The following is a 22179-nucleotide window of genomic DNA, read 5'->3' as shown; positions in this document are numbered from 1 at the left end:
TAACCGTGCAATATTTTCTTTCCAAAACTACTTCCGGAAAAAACGTGCAATGTAGTTTTCTATCGGTGATCACGTGGCGTGTTTTTGACCAATGAAAAGTGACAAAAAATCCAGAAAAATACTAAATAAAAATATATTAATCAATCAATAAAAAATCAATACATAAATAAATAAATAGATAAATAAATAAATTAAATAAAATATAAAGCAACTGATTGTCATGGAATCCAATAAGGGAAACCATTCTAATTGTACTCAACATACCGCACAGTCATTTCAACCGCATGTAGTTGTATATATTTATTTATTATACCTCAAGTGAGAATCCTGCATTCTGATTGGTCGAGAGATAATTGGTATTTTACACTATCACACGGCAGGTAACATTAGAACAATAGGAAACAATAGACACGTTCGTAGCAACCCCCTAGCAACGGGTGGTAGTGTATTTTTGACAGTGCAAAATATTAACCGCCCGAAAAAGATGCGCACTTGTTTCTTTTTTCGATGCCATCTTTGTTTTTTTTAAGCGACGCTTCAAAATTTATCTAGAGCTATTTAGTAATAGTTTTGCCAAATTAGTCTATTTATCAATATTTTTTTTTTCAAATAAAGGACGGAGCTTTCCGTTTACACCTTTTCGCTTACCGTCCAGCGCTATATGTTGGTTTTTAAGAACCCGTCGTTGATTAGGTGAACAGAAGACATGCGATTTCAAGCGTCTTCGTGACGTTAATTTGTTTTACACGTTATCTCGCAGTAATCATCTCCATATAAGGCTTGGATTCAAAATTGACCATGTATAATCAGAATGACTTCCATTAAACAAAGAGTTCCTTACATAAACACCTTCCCTTAAACTGATCAGAGATGGCGTTCGTGGAATTCACCTGGGGCTTCAGGTGTGTTTTAGAGAAAAGTAGCATTGTCTCTAATAACATAATCGCTATGGAACTCAAACTTCCTCCATTCTAAGTTTTTATTCAATGACGCATTTATTAAGCCTTATATACCGAACCATTCCGTGAACACTTTATGAATAATAAAACGTGTCTGTAATGGCACAGATACCTAGTACCCAACATTCTGAGAGATGAGGAAATATCATAAAAACACTAATGAACGGCAGGCTTGTACTACTACTAATAAAAAACGGAGCAAATTATTATGCCCCACTTCGTTTGGAGACATCAATTTATGTTTTAAAGAGAGAAAAAAAGAAACATGAAAATAGGAAATCATACATCAATATTCATTTTGTAAATTACCTGAAAGTTGTTCTATAAGGTTTCTTATCCACGAGTTTCCAGATGCAGGAAAACTTAAAAGTCCTGTTTTCTGTTTTTGCATAGAGGGCATCATTGTTCTGTTTCTGACAGGACAAGATACCGTTTTAAACTCCTGACAAAGCCGCTCAAAATTGAAGTAATATCCATGTGACGTCACTGTCTTCATACGTGACGTTCCAATAGTGCATCCTCCATCCACTGGGTTTATATACTGCAGATCGAATATATTTATTTTATATGTGTTTATCACAACACATACTATGATCACACATAGAACACAACTAAAACCACACGCTTGTTTACCGTCAACCATGTTTCGATGTCCCTTTAAATATTACAGCAGAGTAGGTGTCATATATATATATCTGGGTGGAGCAGTTGGAAGTCAGTCAACCATGAGATAAATATAGCAAAACCTTTCATGTACATTAGCCGTGAATATTTGGGAAAGGCTCTAAATAAATGATATCGCTGTAGGCGAACTCCACTATGGAAAGCTGTTTTAACATTTAATCATATTTCCCCTTCATGTAATTATTTTTCCTTAAGTGAAATTCTTTTTGTCCAAATTATTTTTCGCCTTAAGATGAAATGAATATACTTAAGACAAGTTTCGTTCCACTAACTACATGTATGTCGATAACATAATGGAAATGAGGGTTTATTCCCTTAACATGGAAAGGATATCACTTATGAGATAAACAAAAATGACTTCACATAATGCAAAGAATGTGTTCCTTAAGGGACTTCATTTATCGTGTTATATATCAAAATAGATTCAGCGATTATTTATTCAACTTTTGCAATCGGTATAATTATATATATATTGATAACCACTTCATAATCGTTCATAATCAACCATAAATTAACAACACCAGCATTCGATCCGGTCTAATTTCTGCAATTCTAATAACAAATTGGACGAATTATTCGATGCTTCATAATATATGATGAACAAATTATGTATGGAGAGACAACCTAACAATGTATATGAAAGAAATATTATTTAGAATGTCCACAATCATGTCTTTTATTTCGGTGGCTACTGTATGGCTTGTAGCTGGTCATGACGGCATTGACTGTATGGTTCGTAGTGATTTTACTGTCGATTCCTGGCGATTTGCTGAATGTGTCTCTTCGAACTTTTCATCGTATTAGATACATATTCCAGTGTTTAGTATATGATATTAAGACACATTTGATTAATGACAATATGCAATTTAAATTCAACTTCATATTAAATCTTAGTCACACGTATAACGAATACAAAATAACAGCAAACGTATACACGGGAACATATCTAGAGTCTTTACGACGTTATTGATAATCATTGATATAAGATATGTCTCAAGGTACTACATAATGTGTATATAAGGATTAACTTGAATATATTTTTTATGTTATGGAGATATAACACAAAAATCTGAGTGTACTCTAAATAAACCGCGAAGCGGTTTATGATGAGAGTACACTCAGATTTTTGTGTTATATCTCCATAACATAAAAAAATATATTCAAATTAATCCTTATAATTCAATTTACTAAAGATAATCTCTTCAATATTCAAAATTCATTTTGGGACTCTTTTGTCTATGAAATCATTACGCCGTCATCTCAGCCAATCAGAAGCAACGTTATAAACGGCGACGCCATTTTTTCCTTTATGGGCTGATAAAGTAAATATTTAAGCCAATGAAAATGCTCGTAACAAGCAAAATTGAATTATTTAGCCATAATTTCATCATTTCAATTCTAGTTTGTATGTAATTCGAAGTTTCTACTTGTACTTGTACATGTTAATAGCTTAGTACTGTGGATGAATTGCAATGCCGGGGTGGAGGTAATAGTAAGTACGATATATTTTATTTATAAAGTCACACATTTAAAACAAAATGCTACATTAAATCACATCTGTACATAAAGAATAAATTAAAGGCCCCAGCCTAAAATGACTTACACGAGATACTAATTTAAAAGGGTACATTAAATAAGACAATATGTTATTTCCAATATTACCATGGGCATCAGTATTATTGTAAAATGGAACCGTCGGTAGAATCTGGTTACTTATAATCCAATATTATCATAGGATCAAATTTTAGAGTTATATTGTATACAAATTCATAAAATAATGTCTTTTTGGGAATAAACATATTAATAATAACTGAAGATAAAAGTCGACAGTTATTATGCATCGTCGGTCCTTAAGTAATAAGCCTGGCCATGCATGTAGGGTGTTAGAATTGCCCTTGCTGCCCCTATTGCATAATCGTAAAAGGCGAGCGACGAAATTAAGGATATTTTCTTTTTACTAATTCCTAACTAGCTTTCTTCTTTCTAATGTCTAAACCCGTGGGTTACTTGATACGATCTGCGTCGTTTTCCCAAAGAAAGTCTCTTCGAAAATTACGACCGATCAGAAGAAAGCTTTCATGGCGTTTTGGGAGAAGAAACATAGTCAATGTGTACATGTACTTTGATGTTGAATCTTTCATAAAAACTGATACTATTTAGTTACAATAATATACCGTAATAATAAAGAAGGTACATCTAAATTAACGTTTTCAGTTTTCATTTTAATTGAAACACATTGATAAGAATAGGGGGAAAAAATATAAAAATAATCTCCTTGCGCGCATCGAGCACCCGATTTTAGGATCACAGGTAAATCGCTTTATCCACTACTCTACTTCTAATGATATCAAATAACCAAGTCAATGTAGATCATTTTGCTGGGGATTTCTTTTTCAAGTTCTCTGGCTTCTGATTGGTCAACATTTAGATACTGTCTGTTTTCAGCGAAAATTGCATTAGTATATTGGGGTTTTGAGGGATGCCGAACCAAGTATGTGTACATGAACACCACAGTTTTCATCATACGAGACTTTATGCTTTCCCTGAAGGCTTATTTTCTTTTGGAATTATTTGAAAATTCTTGTGTTTTCACTGCTCTTCCTAAAGATGTAATTTTTACAAATGCAATTTTAAGAACAGTACTCTTGTATACAGTGGTTAATGATGTCATCAAAATCTTCACAACTCTCTGGACAATAACTCCATTATCCAAGTTATCCATCTGTGTGAAAAAGGTTCTTAATTCACTAACAGACAAAATTATGAATCCAACAATCCATAGAGTCATATAAAACCAAAATCACTATCAACATACAGTCTTCTCTCTACAAGCCATACAGTACCGTGTCCAAGGGTGCTGTTTATAATCGATGTTTAATTTGTTTTCTAAAATTCGAATGCTTTCTATGAGAAGTACTTTGAATTAAAGGATAATCAAATGGAGGAAAAATTAGAAAACTGTAAGTTAATGATGATCTACGAATTATTTATTCAAACAATTTGCGAGACTATCGGCCACAGAGAGTACTTCTGGCACCGATTCGATCTATTTCAGGTAATTATAGGTGTCATTTTCGAAGAAGTACAAATTAGTATCAAAGGATATTGTATATCTATATTATATATTTTGCGACAACCTTCGTAATCGTGTGAAAGTATCGAAAACTTGACCATGATCACATATGTTTTCAAAACAAATCTCTCGCTTCGGCGGTCGCAACATCCGGTATTCATACAGTGGAGTTCGCTTACTGTGGATATGGTCTTTTCAAGGATAACAAAATCTAGGCCACCGTTATATACTTGCCATAACCATATAAACGTATACTTAGTATTTACTACTGAAACACGTTGTATTATACATATACGCTAATTGACTAACCTTTTCCCCTCTAAAACTCCTTGCACGTCGCATGGATTCACAGTGGTCGAATTGCACTGTATGTATTCCTGAAATAGCGATCGCCGAAGCAAGATATCTTGTTATAGAAGGTAGCATAGTTCACTGTATGGTAACGGGATCCGGCTCCGGTTGTTTGGTATCTACTTCCGGAAAAATCGTACCCAAAAAAATGAGAGGGATACGTGCTAAATCGCTTCAAAAATTCGATATTACTTCATTCGTTTATCTAAACGTACCAAAAATTAGAACAGTGAAAGCGTAAAATTTTAATATGTCCCACAATTGTATGTGAAAATGAGAATAAGATCTCCTTTTTTGTATTCAAACATCTAACCTGGAATGTATTTCCGTACAAAAATGAGAAAAATGAGTGAAAACATGAAAATATCTTAAGATATCGGACGCATTTCATTAAGATAAGATGTTGAATGAAGAATTAGGATAAAACAAAAACGATCTACCTCTTCAGATTTATCGTAAATACATCCTTTGTGACATAATCGATGATGTTTAGTGAGAATGTTATGACTATAGTGTACGTGTTTGGTACGCACAAAATTCCGGTTTGGTATTCATTAGTATACGGTTTGGTAATAACAACCTGGTTAAAAATTTGAATCAAAGATAAAAACAGGAAAACTATGAGACAGTATTATCATTTCGCGCAGTCAAATTAACACAGCAAGAGCCGATACATAATTACCACCATAGAAAACAATTACATGTATATACATGTAAGTTTGTAACCCTAGTGTTTGGTAGCTGTTATACATGGCTTCGTCATATCAAATTATATAATGGGGAAAGTCGGAAAAAAATACTACACTCTATAAAAAATATGCAACAATTAATCATTAAGCATTTCAAATACACGTAAAGATTTTATCTACTGGGCGAAACGAACGATGCTTATTCATGTGTTCATTTTCATTTTTATTAAACAGCTTATATCCAATTCTCCATAATTTTCTGACTGTGGTGTCATAATGCATTTCCATTGTTCAACTGCACTACATCTATTACATTCCGATTTGAAAGACGTATCATCAGGAATCCCTCAAGGATCCGTGCTGGGCCCACTACTGTCCGTAAAATTAGTGAACGATCTACCGGAAATAGTTATCTTAGATGTATATTTATCTTCTGAGAATGTTGAAATATTTTATATTATAAACAAAAAGAGAAAAGGAAATAATAGTAAATTTGATCGCGATCAAAACACGGGATTTCCACCCAGGTAATGATTTTAGTGATAGATCAATGAACAAATGATCGTTTTAATACGTTTCCCTTTGTTCAATTCGATTGAGTAAGCGAACGAACGATCAAAGGAACGATTGATCAAACAAACGCACGCACGCACGAAAGAAAGAAACGACGAACGAACGAATTAGCGAATGAACAGCGAACGAACTACATGAAAGAAAGAACGAACGAAAGAAGGAAGAAAATTATGATTATAAGGGCGCAGCCCTTCATGCCCGAAGGGCACGAAGTGCGAAGCATTTCTGAGGTAACAAATGTAGACTTTGGCATATTGTCTGTACAGGCTTGTAATTTCAAAGTAATGAATTTGAAAGTGGCGAAAATATAGCCCTCCGAATATGGCATTTCGTTCATTTTTTTAACGTAAATTTTACCGCAATTTATGGGAAAAAAAATTATATGGATATTAAAGAGCATGCTCTCAGACACATAAAATGCCTAATTTCAAGGTCACACAAAAAGGCGGAAATATAGGACATCAAAAATCGAATTTTTTGTTTTTATTTGTCCTTGCCCGAGACGTTTCAGCGCCTTTAAACCTGTATGTACAGTGTTGATTTTTCAAAACCTATGTTGTATGAACATTTGTCTTAAGCATGTTTTTATACCTTTATTTTTTAGTAAAATAAGAAGCTCAAACTTTTTTATTTCAATTATTGGTAATGGTGTAAAGAAAGTAACTATTATTACTGGAAAAAATACTAATTCGTCTACTCTTGTTTTTAATACACAACTATTACTACTTGTCCGTGGTGTAACATACAAAAGTAATCTTATATACAATGTATCAGTAGTATTTAACCTCATTTATGATATCTCGATTTGGCGATCGCTATTTCCAAAACTCACACAGTTTGACAAGTGGATATATCACTAGTAACCCATTAAAAAGACAACAGGCAACATTTGTCATCTGTTCAAAACACTTGGCTGATTTTATTTTAATCTTATAAAAAAATCCTTAAAGGGAACTCGAAACTGGTTCCGAGTTCCGTTTTTCTTAACTCGGAACCAACTTCAGCCTCCCTAAAATAGTACAGTGTATCTATATTATGTTAGGTCCCGGTTAAAACATGAAGAAGATAGAACAACATACAGTCGGGTGAAAGAATGGTAAAATAAACAACAAAAACAACGGTTTACATGTAAAATCAGAATTTTAATAAAACGGCATCCATTTCTGTGATATGCAATGTGATTAATATATATTCATATATATCCATATCTATATGGTATGTTAAATCGTACATTTCAACAACAAACATGTTGAAATCAAGACAATCACATTTGGCATTAGAAAATTGACAAGCGAGTACTGTCGTGATTGGTGGAGTTTGTTTATAAATGATACATATATACAAACACTAATTGTGAAACAAATATTCCAAACTGACATACACAGTATTCACAAAAGGATGAGTAATCCATTCAAACCAATAATACATTATTATTTCAATTAATTTAAATATGTAACCGTTTTAATAATTCTATTATGCAATTAAGCAAAATACTGAAAGATTAAAATTTGTTAATTCTATTAGTTGAAAAAGGCTAGAAACTAACAGAGCCGATTTTATTTTAGTCGATATTTCATGAAGTTCTTTTAGTATGTTTAATGCTTGTAAAAGGATTGAAAAAAACAATGTATACGATTTGTGAATACAATCGTTTCTTCATATTGTAAAGTGTCATTTAAGTTGAAATACCATGCAGTTGCTTTACGAAGGTTTGGTGAATTAGCCAATAACTCACTGGCTTTGTGTTCAAACTTAAAAAATGGTTGTATTATATAAATGCCTAGAAATTGACACTTTACATGTTTCAATAGCGGTAACCATGGAAACATAATGGAGGAACACAAGGTTGCCATGGTCTCAAAGAGGCGTAGCATGGAGGTGATAATCAGCATTTGCTTGCTCCATGTTGTGAGACATAATCATATTTTCAATTATCTCAAGAAAAATCGGCATTTTTTAAACAAAATATGAACGTATTCCCACCTTAGTATCGTATCAACTTCACATTTTATTGTTACAACATGTATGAGTTTTCTCGTGTGTTTAGCCAAAATCATTTTATCCCATACAATCCTTTTATAAAAACCAAATTTAAAATCTGTGTTTTTAAGTTCTTACTTGCCTATGTCTTATCCTTTTTTCTGTTCTTGAAACTGCTGCATGACTTGTAGTTTGGCCCTAAATGGCCTCTTTGTTGTCGATGGGCCGTAAAACACAAATATTTGCGAGTTTAGTTGAATATTAGCCTTCTGTTAATTATAGAGTGTATTTATGAAACTTCAAATGTAAAAAAAATGTGAAAAAAACCCATTTAGATGGTGGTTTTATACTTAAATAAAGGGAATATGAATTGAATTGTTATTGATTCATATCGTATTTTGTTTTAGATTTCCTAAACATATTAAACGTATGGCAATTACAACGCGTCACTAAGACAATGATGGTGTCGATAACTTTAAACCCCCTCTAGTAATTGAATCCGAGGCTAGGGCAAATATACAAACATATAAAAATATAAATTAGTTTCACTCTACTTCAAAAATTGTATAATGATACGAAATTGACTCAGTGAAATCATTTCATCACTTTGTCAGAATAATTTCTCTATCGACATTTTACCATGCGCAAACGGTCGTTTACTTCGCCAGACGGTTTACAAATGTATTTTAAATCAGATACGTTTTACATGAATATATTATTGCCAATTAGTCAGGCAATAAAGCCTGGGCCCGGCACCATAAAACTATTCTCAGACATATCTTTTACTCAAGTTTATGATTTAACATAGACTTGAGTAAAAAAATCTGTCTGAGAAAGATTTATGGTGCCGGGCCGAGGTCTTATACAAACACGTCCTAGATTTATGTTTAGATGTCTTTCGATCCAGTTTTATAATGAGTACTTATTAGTAACGAGCAAGTTCAATTTATTTGCTTAAAATTCAATGATACAATGACGACATTGTCACCTATCACTGGTTATAACCATGTCATGATGATTTCTTACAGGATAACCCTTCATGAAATTTCACAGGAATAAATGTCAGGATAATTATTAGCATTCATTTCGTTACTAAGTAAAATAAACATAAAAGAACAGACCAAATTCAATCAACTGGGTTGTTTGATATGTATCGATTTGAATATCTATCGGTGATAGCGAAAATAAATTAACATAACAAGACCTTAAAAGCAAAGTTTATTACATATTAAGAAAACAATTGACAAAAAAATGTATACACCTACACACACACGATTTGGTTACACCGCTCTTACGTATCCATAATGTTTTATCATATTCATCCATAATTTGTGTATTAAAAATATACCACTCATCTACTGGCCTTGCACCTTTTTTTTTAGACATATATGACCTCGACTTTTCACATTTTCACGGGTTATGAGCAAAATCAAACATGACCTTTGACCTTATATACATTTACATTGATTTGTTATAAATGGATTCATGCTTCACATTTTTCACATTTTATAATCTTCTGTGATAAAAGATACGAACCATGTGTTTATAATTAAAAGGAAAACCTGACTGTTGTGGTACATTTACGAATTATACGACGAAGCCACTTGAAAATCAATTAGTATAATCAGGAGGTTTATGTCACTGAAAATTTAAAAGACATGATGATTTGGATAAAAGAAATATCCATGACAATAAGAATACAGTAGAAATGAGCCTCGTGGTAGAAAACAACAATTAACTTGCTTAAATGCTTCTGGCTAATTTGGAATATGAATCTTCGTTTTTGCTCGTAAATAGCTATAGACAGGTGTGTTTGAAACAGCTGATAAACGATCAAAAATATGAACGGAATCCTTAAAGTTGCTCCACCGCTGACAAATGATTTTTTTTCTATCAAAAACAAGAGCAGACGATTTAGTATTTTTCTTCAGTTACAAAAGTTACTTACTTTATACCATTACCACCATTGAAAAGTTTGAGCTTCTAATTTTAATTAAAGATAAACATATTGAAAATAATTAATTGCATCCCGAAAAACTTCCGTGGCACTATGACATATATATGGAATGTCGTACTGATTGCGCATGCACCGAAAGCAGAATAAACGATTTTAAATTATCATTTGTGTGAATTAGACATATATTTATATTATCATAAAAACTATTAAAATTATTAAAAACATCAGTCGGCGGTGGAGCATCTTTAATGTTCCGTCGACAGATAGTAGTCCATATTTTCTCAGTCTTCGTCTTCAAAGACAATCGAGACACCGTTGGTACCAGCTCTTCAACCGAGGAGTAGAACAGCTAGTATGGTGGCCACACCGGGGCTCGAACCCCAGACCACTGTAGAATAGCCATATGCTCTACCGATTAAGCTACCCGGTAATCTGGGATGATGATCAAGCTAGTCCGGTGCCACTTAATATATAATGGTAGTTTTTAGCGGACATAGTAAACATATCCGATTTAGTTAATATTACCTAATACTAAAATCATACGTTAGAATCAGAGATGGGAATGACAATGAAATAACACCATCAGCTGAGTAAATTAATTGTGTTCGTTGTAAGTGATTTAATTCAGATATCATATGAAAAGGATATTTCACATAAGTTATAGTTATACTCAAAAGTATTTAAAACACCTCTTCAGCACTATTATATTTCTATACTGCTTCGAAATTTACTGTTTCAAATAGCTATCGCAAGCAAATACGTTAGACAAATTCTCTTAAAAATAAAAAATAAAAACTTACATTTAAAATAAAATTTTAGATACATTTTAATGTCTAACCTTCGTCATTTAGGAGGTAATCTAAAAGAAATCTGAATGTTAATATATTCCTATTTATAGGCGATCAGGTCCTAGTTGTTCAAAGGATGGTAAGCTTAATCACATTATAAGTGAAATTTTCATTTCTCATTTGCTGCAAAATCAGTGATGATATCTTCACTAAAATTAGCAAATGGGTAACGAATGGAGTTCATTAGAAGCTTATAAAATTTTCTGAAATTCGTATTACCAGAAATCTGTTTATCTTAATTTGTAAATTATCGTGAAACTGTGGTTAGCCTAATCATCTTTTAAACACTTGCACTCAGAGGTATAAATCGAATCTGGTAAATTTGTGTAAATCCTCCAATCCAATGTGTATAAAATGTTCAATTTTGATTTTGAAATAACAAAATCACATATGTATTAAGATATATTTTGACAAAGAAGTAAAATATCCTTTAGATACAAATTGCTTGAGATGGTCCTGAATACAATATCTTCATGCAAACCATGTTGTGTTTACCACGCCTTAAAAATCGCCATGTTTACCAAAATGTCACATTTTGATATGTTTGCAAATTTGAAAAATACGGACTTGAAACTACAATAAAACGAATGATCATAAAGACATTTTTGTATCTTACCAACCCCGACATTTGCTGTCAACTGCTATGCATGTGTTATGCATGTAAAAAACACAAAACATGATGGCTTGAATGTAGTGGTTACCATATAATTGACAATTATTTATTATGAGCGTAATGAGTCATGAGTTCGTTTTTGTTTAATAAATTGAGAATGATTAGAAATGATTTTTTTGTGGATTTGGATGATTTAATGTACAAAACCCACCATAATACAAAATCAAGATATTTCATTTCAGTATCACACAATGTAAATCATGTCATAATTTGTCTGTCATGATGCAGATAACGAAACAATTAAAGTGGTATATCGCCCTTTGCAATTTAATCTTCGCACATTCCAAGGAATTTAAATGTATTTCGCCTGTTTTTTCCCCAGGCAAGAAATATATACTGCAAACTGACTTATTTTTGTGGTGAATTATTTTGCGCATTTTCACGTAAAAATAATTTTTACGGAGAATTTTAATTTTGGGATTAAAAACTTATACTTGCTTCGGAACATGCTCGTGAGGATTTATAACCACAATGTGTAATCCTTAGTGAAATATGCTAAAATTCATCGCACGCGGAAATAATCTGTTTATCAGTATATTTACGTGTATATAATATATTAACGTGGCGACCAATCATTACATGTTCTCATACTAGAGGTATCATAATTATGCATTATTGTTAACTAATTGGTGGTGACATTAAAATACCTTTACATTCTGAAGATTGTCTGTATGTTAATAAAGAATTGAACAGTATCACACGAGAATTTGTTTTGTGTAATCTTGTATTAAATATAAAGTTAAAAAAATCTTTTCATTTTCAAGTCAGCTGTGCACTAATGTTTCATTCATTAAATACCATTTAAACGTATTTAATAATACACCAGAAATAAAACTGGTGTTGGTGAACGTATAAACAATGTCAGCTGAAGTAAGTAATTAAACACGATCACGAATCCATATCAAATGACGTCATGACACAGGACAAGAAATTAAACACTAACAAATTATTCCACATAATGCGTCATATCATACCCTTCCGAGGGATTGTCATTACTTACACCAACGTAATATTTGCCGTCGTGACATCGGACTTTATTTAAATGTCTTTGAATAACTCCACTACTGTCCCCCTTTTCTGGAGGTTCAATTGCAATAGCGTTCGTGTAACTAGGCGACCGCCTTAGTGACCTTTTAGACCATCGGGTCAAGGACGGGTCCTCCAGGTAAGGACTTGTACTAGTACAGTCACTGTCCTGGAGTAGTCTTTCCTTGCTCTGTGATTCGGTACACACTCGTTGCTGTTGCTCCTCTTCACAACCTTCTGATCGATTACATCGAGGGTATCCATTTGGTTTTGGATTTGGATTTTGTTCCAACGCGTGCTTTTTCTTATGTCGGAAAATATTTCCTTCTAAAGGTTTTATACCAAAACTCCTGCAATGGCAAAATAATGTACTTCTTTTAATACATTTAATTGTTTACATGGTAATTATATAGTTTTTTATTCTTGAAGATTTTTGATATCATATATAATATTATTAATTTTATAAAATGAATTTATGAATAGTTTCTAGTATATGGTGAAACATTCCCTGTTCACCAGACTTTATTTTATTATGATACTATGTTTTGACTGTAACGTCACTTGGAACATCAATTAGCCTTTGGATTATAAAATAAATGAGAATGTTTCGAGTGAATATGTAGTTCATTATTGTTTTCTATAGAATTATAACGCTCACGATAGTATGTCCAGTAATGCCCAACCACAAGAAAGAGTGAACACTAAACATGTCGAATAGTTTTATAATTATTAAAATTATTATATTATACATGTGTATGTATCATCATGTAAACAATTTCAAGTATATTATAAGTAATATCCAAGAGTATCCCTATACTATTACCCGTATGTCATGTTGTCGAGCCAAGTGCAATATGTAATGAAGAATATTTCGTTAATAATCAACAAAATTAAGTTCTAGCATTGTGGATGTCTCGCAGAAAACTCAATGGGTGTTGGTGCAGACAAATCTACTTTTTTTACGAGCAGCACATAGAATCAATCAATGAATTACAACCCAGTAGTTGTACCTCTTAGTACGATAACGAAAGCTTGTACAGCGACAAAAACAGAGTATACTTACTGTAATTGATCTTTTAGTTTTTCTATTGTAAATTTTGATAAGTCTAATTCATGACGAACTTTCCATAATTGTGTTTCACATAGCGGATCTTTACACCTGTGACGTTTATGCATATCTATAGCCTCTATGACGGATTGTTCAAATGTTAATGATTGACCCATACTCTGAAAAAAAAAGAAAAAAAGAAAAATCTCAAAATTTAGCACATACCTACGATTGCCAATATAGGTCTGGCAAAAAACGTGTATCACAATTACAAAACTTCCCTGCAAATTTCATAACAAAAAATGTGTTCGGCATATTGGTATTACTAGTTTACAAAACTGTCCGGCATGTTTTTAGCAAAAAAAAAAAAAAAAAAAAAAAGGCCCAGCAAAAATGTATCGCGACAATGCCAAAGTGTCCGACATTTTTATCGACAAAAAATTGCCTTGCAAAACTGTCAATGATTTTTTTTTCTATCAGTATTGTAAAATATTGACATGTTAGTTAGGTTAACAGAAATAGTGTTACCTGTTAAAACAACAAACAAACGACAAAACGTGATTGGGGAAATTAATTACGCTCCCACGAGGTACGTTTTATGCGGCGATTCGTTTCATTGACAGACACTGGCCTTTTATACAGACATAAGTTCCTTGCAGTATACAAAACTGATTTTTCACAGTCTTTGAGTTCAAAGTGTGAATATCTGTACCCGATCTCAACTGCCCATTTTTTTCTTACCAAAACCACATTTGAAACATATTGAGTAAGTCTTTTTTTGCCAGACAGTTTTTTGTCGAAAAAAATGCCACGCACTTTTACGTTGTCGCAATACATTTTTGTCAGGAAGTTTTTTGGTCGATTAAAGTACCAGGCACTTTTACGTTGTCGTTATACATTTTTGCCAGGGAAAATTTTGCCAAAAAACATGCCGGTCAGTTTTGTAATACAACTATGCCGGACATAGTATTTGTTATGAAATTTGCTTAGAATGTTTGTAATTGTGATACACGTTTTTGCCAGGCCCTTATACCTCAATGATCAATCTAGCAGCACTTTCACAGATATCCATATTTACCCTGAGAACATGTCTACCTGCAATATCTGTAATCCTTAATTATATTTGTTAGACTAAACTTTACCCTGCTACAGTGTATATTATTCACTCATATGTAGTTAACTTATTGCATAAGTTTAAGTGGCAGAACAAAATAAGTATTTCTTGAAACAAATACATGTACCATTAAAGTCCTTAAGCTAGTTTAATTTATGGCTGTTCACTAGCTAGAATTAGATGCATTTCATTTGTCGAATTTAAATTTCGCTCATCGTATAATGGTCTCATTCAGAATAATTCCAATAAAAGAAACATATGAAGTCAATAGATATATCCAACTTATAACATAGAAAGAATTATCAATTGATAATATGAAATAGAAGTACACTAATGACAAGGGATAAACAGCTGATATCAACCTACCAGACTAACTAACGCACAACATCCATTTTTGTCGTATTTTCGTAAACAGCTCCTTCCGAATTTGAAATATAAATGTTCTGCTATAAGTAGTATGACGCCAACCAGCATTCCTCCGGCCAGAAATATAAAAGCACTGGTGAAGTTTAGTATACCAATGTTATGGCTAGATTGACCTCTCTTTTGCTTCCGGCGATGACATGCGCCAGCTAACCAAAACTTCCGCAAGCGCTCCATTTCTCCTGGAATGATATTTGAACAGATTCATTTGTGTGAAGGAATTGTTTAGTGTAATTTAACAACACTATAGAAAATTATTTATTGAAGAAAGAAAACTTGTCTACGTTTTTGAGTTGGAAATGTAATTATTAGCTATAGGCATAACTAACACTTAATATTAGATTAGCGCATAAATTACTCACGTTACCACAAACAATTAAATGATATTTGCATTATGAAATATGTCCAAAGTGATGACTTGCGGAAATATTCCTAAAAATTGCCGCTATACAGGAAAGTATTAAGTTGACAAATCCAACATGAAACGAATAAACACAGGTCCTACCTGATTTTTGAAGTTTTAATATTATTTGGTCCACCTCCTCCACCCATGTAGACCCCCGCGGGAAACCAACCCCATATCCGGTCATCGCGTACCAGTCTCCCACAGTGGTCAGTTCGCATTCGTTATCATTACCCACGTGGTACTCAAGAGGCGTGGCGTCGTAGATAAAGGCATGAATTTTCCTGTTAAGAAGATACATAAACCAAAATGAAATTTTATTCTGAGCATGACAAAATTATTATATATATATATTAAATATAACTCGTTTGCTATCCGAGAGTGCTCAAAATGCATGTAAGGGGAGATAACAGTTCGATTGATTCGAAAGACAGTTGAGCAATTAACGTGAAAAGGGAAGTAACTCAAAAATAAGACGGAAACTACTATAACTTCCATTTGCAGGACTACAATTATGAACGTAATCATTTAAAGGTGTATTTCTGTAAAAAAAGGTTTGGGGAAAAAAGTAAAATATAGCTTATTAAATGGAATAAAATAATAAAATTGTCTTGGAAACTACCAGTAAAACAAGGACTATAACAATTTGAATGAGGGAAAGTCAATTTTCAGTTATTACCGAGAGCAAAACTGTATTGTCTATACATAGTTGATATTTCTGATCATCAGATTGCAGATTTCATAATATAAGGTCCTTTTAGAGAAAATATCTGTCTGAGATATGTCCAGAACCTAAACGACGCGTACGTGTGATTAGGACACCATTTGATGATACAGTGCGATAAACCAGTACACGTCTAATCTGGATATCATTGTATCCCGGCGTAACTGTATGAAAGTTTCACTCTTAATTAATAGTAATTAAAACCAAATATTATTCTGGAAGCATGGCTTCACTTACCAAAACTGCAGGTTTCGGTAACATACAGTTCAAACAAGGTGTCCTGTGTAACATGGGGCCAGATTCATGAACATTCCTTAACTTTAAGGAATTCTTTAACGTTAATTTCCCCAAAGAAAAGCATTACAAAAGTTAAGGAAAAATCTTAAGTTAAGGAGCCTTTCTTAAAATCTGCAATGATTTCCTATGGAGAGTTTTAAGTTAAGGGATTCCTTAAATCCAATGAATGTTCATGAAACTCGGCCATGATTGTCTTTTATTTAGTTTATATCTAACTGTAATATAAAGATTAAAGTCTTCAAACATTTTGCGTGTTGTAATCTTAGGTTGATATTAAATTTAAATTTGAACTTTATATTTTTTACTATGCCATTTTAAGAATTTGAAGCATATTGTACTCATTTTTATTATCATTATTTTTAAGATAATTTGGTTGAAACTCTGATCGCAAACTATGACAGTCTCAATAACGACTTTTACTGTTTAAAGTTTCTTTTTGTTTCAAAAAAGATCATTTACTTGAGAGAATGACATTTTACTCGGGCTTTAAATAATGATAATAAATGGTTCAATAATTACATACAGAAAGATGCGTGGTTAAACACTACATTTCAGTAATTACAAAGGTCGTCACCTTGATTCCGCTGGAGTTCACTGTAATAATGCTTGCACGCAAACATCACTACGCCACATCGTAATTACGCTAGTACATTGTACTTCGCTACGACTTTTACGAAAATATCGAGTAATTACACTTATTTATCGTAATTACTGATCGCATGTTTGCTACCGTCGAACGTAAAGGTGAAATATTCAAATATGCTTTCAAGAGTTGCAGTGGAAATATAATTGTAATGGCTTCCAAGATTGCGGTCGTTGCACTTTGCCCCTTTGAGTGCATCACGGCGAAGCTCTTCGGCACTCTTATCGCTGTCAACTGTAATTGGTATCAATTATCACCGCAATGTATTGGACATGACACTGTCATTGGTCCAATATGTGAAAAGCACGCTTGGATATAGCACATAATGGCGAGTCCCGGTAAATGTTTTCAGTCGAAGAGGACGAAAGATCAGAGAGATGTCTTGCCTGAATCAAGGGTTGGTTGGCTGATTGGTAGAACGTCCTATAAACAGCTAGGGTAATTTCAGAACGGCATCATCATATGCCATGTATTGCGTGTGAGCATTTTTGTATGTTTCGGGTGGTAAAAGGAGTTTTCTCTCATACCTACAGGTGTAATACTGACGGGTCTCTTGCGAAGCACTCATATCATCTGACGCTGTATTGCATAGATATCCATACAATACAGACTCGTGACATAACTGCATCAATAAAATACATATTTTCTCGGTACAATTTTAACATTTTTGTTTTCTGACACTAGGCTGGACTTACTTTAAAAGACACAAGCAACGGAATTTGTGTTGAAAAGATCACACAATTTTCATGTATGGAGAATTGACTTGCAATAGTGGTTTTTTCCGATTTTTTTTCAAAATGGCGGAAAATCATAGTAGTAAAAGTGCAATAAAACGTCAAGGTTAGGATAATGATGTTCTACCTTCAGGATCACAAAATGTTGTAAAACCCGAACTCTAAACTCTGATAACAAAATGCCGCGGGTAGAATATCCACATATGAAAGATTTTTTTATTACTTGACACTGATAAGACTAGTGATAAGAATTAAACACCTGTTGTCTATCTACTCATAATATCACAGATTTCAGGAGTTTTAAAAAAATCTAAATTTCTTTTTCGTGATAATAAACACTACATTTAATGATTCGCGGGAAGGATATTTTCGTAGTATCTTGAGACTTTGCTACGATTACGGAAATTTGACTCGCAAAAAATACTAAGAGATGGTTGAATATTATATACCCTTTAAGCCAGACCGCGAATATTTTAAACCAATGGAATTTTAAGTTCTTGTCTTTAGATCAAATCGCTAAAATCATGACCCGCGAAAAATAACAGGCTATAAAAGAAAATAAAAAAATCAGGGAAACCCGCCTTGATGAACGTATTTCTCTTAAGCATTGGACGTCTTTCAGTTAGCGAGCTTCATGGAATTTGCCTCTGTCCAGTTGGCATTCATATGGGCTATGAATGCCAACTGGAAGACGTTCAATGCTTATATTTATATTTGCTTAAAATTTTATGATGAAATTCCAAAGGATTTTGCATCTATAATGAATTAATCTTTCGTTATCGTCAAGGATAGAACAGTCATTTGAACAGCTATTTTCGTGAACGCTGTACGACAATTGTGACGTCAAATATATATTAATGATAATGCCGGCTGTGGTTCATAGACTATATGAATGCTAACTGCGCTTGGTAATGTTACATAGTGGGACTGCAAGGAAAATGTAAATATTGTACTGACACGATATCTTTATAATTGATATGCAATGAGAGTAACCATTTAACAACATACGACGGATATATGCTATCGAATGTAAAGCCAAATCCCTCACCCGTCTTTCAGGGACTTGAGGGCACCATCCACCGTAGACTGGTTAAATTGCCTCATATAGGCGAACATTTCTTTGTGGTTCTGTCTTAAATTTTCCTCAGTACTTCCGTTTGGCACCGTCGCAAACCGAAAAGGCGGAGAATGGGAATACGGATGTTTTAGCTGTAATCATAAATCACAAATGACAATGGATACATACATGCATGACTATATCAACGAGTACAATTTCAATTTACATTTTTTAATAATAAAAATATATTAAAGTGTCAACAGGATTAGCCTTAGTCTTCTCCTGATACTGCTGGTGCGACCAAACAAAATAGACATGAAACATGGGGTTTATGAACGTAAGGGGAGGTAACTCCTGATGAAAAAAATCTTTATTCATATTTATTGTACCTCTTTAAATCAACATCGAATTTTTTTTAATGAAGTTTTGATTTTAAATGCGTAAACCGAATTTGTAGAGATATGATTCTAAATACACTTGATAGAAGTTATAGTGTTTCTTTCGTGATATCAGATAGACAGATAGAGGGTAGACGAATTTCCTCGTTAGATTATTTCTTAATCACACACACCAAGAGATGATAATAGCATTTAAAAACCAGGCCAACAATTTCCAATCTGTGAGTTATGAGACAACAAATGCCAAATGATATACACAGGATTCCCAACCTGTGGCCGTGAAAGGGTGATATATCCTATAAAGCGATTCACACAGTTAAGAAAGGATATTTTTTTGCGGCGCAATTTTGTAAAATTACGTAATTACGCATTTGACCCATGTCTATGGTGTTAAACGTTTTATTGAAACTACCATAAGATACGATTCGTTTTTATTTTATTTGCAGTATAAACAAACTAATATTTTTTTGGATATTTTGGTATTTTTATTGAATAAGTGATAGATTTGCTGCATATTATTGTAAGTCTTGAAATATAGGAGTAATCTTAACATACTTTGTTGAACTTCTTTATGGAAGACATTAATCATCAATTTAGCTTTTCTCATTAAAACAAAAGAGGCAACATTTCTGACATATATTCAAACTTGGTTTACTCGATATTGGATGTGTACTATCGTAAAAGTACGTCGAGTAATCTGAGTATCCAATTAAGTAAATTTGATTTTGTGGTGCAAAGTTTGTATGGGACCAATGGAATATGTTAACTTAAACAAGATTATGTGTTGATCAAAGATGATGTTGTTTAAATCATTCACCCCTTGAGGTTAATAATGGACTATTCCAATCTTAAAAGTAGACTGCTTCAAATGCGCCTTGAGGGGTGAGTGGATTAGCAATACTATTAAGAAGAAATCGGATACTTACACGAATATCTTTTATCCCAGAAAGGTTATAATACTCGTCTTTGGTGATCATGAAAGCTGCCAAGTTGGCTGTGTAGCTAGCTAAGAACACTAAAGCAAACAAAGCCCACACATTGGCCAGAAATCGACTCGACACTCCTCGGGGTGTATCAGTGGAAACTGAGGCTCCGAACAGCATAGCCCAGATCAACCATAACGACCGGAACAGCGAGAACCTATGCTCTGTTAAGATAAAATCTGCATTGGTATTATCCATAACAAATTTACAATTGCAGTGCAAGGCTTCAAGAGTGCAATGTTTTAGAATAATGTGTCGTAATTTTGATAATAGATTTCAGCCAGGTGGGTTTGTCAAGTGTATGCATTTAAATGACTGATACTAAAAAATTGTTCCATGGTAGGTTGTTCTCATGATTTATATTTTTGTCGGGTAATTTTATAACCTTCCATGAATGGAAACATTGGTTAAAGTAAGACTCCAACTATCCTCCTTATATTGGCAACGCATAAGTATAATTCTGCACTATCAATCCCGCCGTAAAAAGAGGGTATATCGTGTTTATTACATACAAATCTTTGCGACCCTGCACGATCAATTATCAAATATGGACCTCTGTTTCACTCGTTCTTTGATCTAATATCGTAAATGATATTAAAATCAGACGTAGTAGAAAAACATGTTTGAAGCAAAAATTATTACTGAGAACTATATTTTTTATGTTTTGGTAAAGCAGACACACAGTAATGAAATTAAACTTTACAAGACTACGAAAAAATGATTTGATAAGTCGTCTATTTTCTGTTGTGATCTTTTGTATAAAAATGAGTCAATCTTGAGTTTGAAAAATAAGAGAAATATTCCAAAGACCTATTTTATCTAATAACGTCAACAATGGATATTGTGAAGTGATTCATAATAGGTTTATCACAAACTCCATTCCCTAGCTGACATCATTGCGATGTATTACGTCCTTAATTCAAAATGCTTGTTAAAATGGGTAAAATGATAATGCGGCGTATTCATGTTGTGATGAAGCTAGATTCAAACATTTCGTTGATTAATAAAAGCGAGTGAATAATCTTTGTCGACAGCGGACTAGGAGTTGATTTATGAAAGTGAATGTATGTCGTCAGCAAAAGGTTGTCCCATATATGCCAGAGGGAATCGATTTACATTTAATCTCTTTTATTGAACTTAAAATAAGATCATTAAGTCATGAAAATCAAATGTTATCAAATTATCATCAGCGAGTTAAAGATTTATTTCTTTGACGACTGACAATCATCGATTTCTTTGAATGGCATTAAAATGTCAAATATTTAACTACATGGGTATTCATGCCAAACGCATAATGTAATAATTTCCTAGTCCATCGCTCAAAGTTATACAGAGCTGATTAGAGCATTATGCTATCGACGTGTTTCCCTCATGCCGTCATGATTCATATAGCCCGTGTTAGTTGCTATACCAAAGCTAATATTTCTTTTTCAATAAGCATCTGTCAGCATTGATATTCACAGCCTTGCAAGTAACGAGTTTCATGATCGTATCTCTTCTAGTTCATCTGGGTGTTTCAGTTACCATCATTCATGGTTTCCG

At 33.1% G+C, this 22179-nt stretch overlaps 1 protein-coding gene across 1 annotated transcript in view; it reads right to left on the bottom strand.

Annotated features, from left to right (window-relative positions):
* Window positions 1–7450: 7450 nt before the first annotated feature.
* LOC138323509 (glutamate receptor ionotropic, NMDA 2B-like) overlaps window positions 7451–22179 on the bottom strand; it is a 50968-nt gene continuing 36239 nt past the window's right edge. Inside the window, exons 11-16 of the mRNA XM_069268162.1 lie at window positions 20581–20801; window positions 19248–19408; window positions 15904–16085; window positions 15342–15580; window positions 13877–14040; window positions 7451–13163 (exon numbers count right to left, since the gene is read on the bottom strand). Of these exons, the coding sequence (XP_069124263.1) occupies window positions 12734–13163; window positions 13877–14040; window positions 15342–15580; window positions 15904–16085; window positions 19248–19408; window positions 20581–20801 (1397 nt within the window). The 3' untranslated portion in view covers window positions 7451–12733. The remainder of the gene's footprint in view (window positions 13164–13876; window positions 14041–15341; window positions 15581–15903; window positions 16086–19247; window positions 19409–20580; window positions 20802–22179) is intronic.

Source organism: Argopecten irradians, chromosome 5 (genome assembly GCF_041381155.1).
Source record: "Argopecten irradians isolate NY chromosome 5, Ai_NY, whole genome shotgun sequence".
NCBI lineage: Eukaryota > Metazoa > Mollusca > Bivalvia > Pectinida > Pectinidae > Argopecten > Argopecten irradians.
The sequence above is the reverse complement of the archived record's forward strand: the minus strand, read 5'-3'. Positions and strand labels throughout refer to the sequence as shown.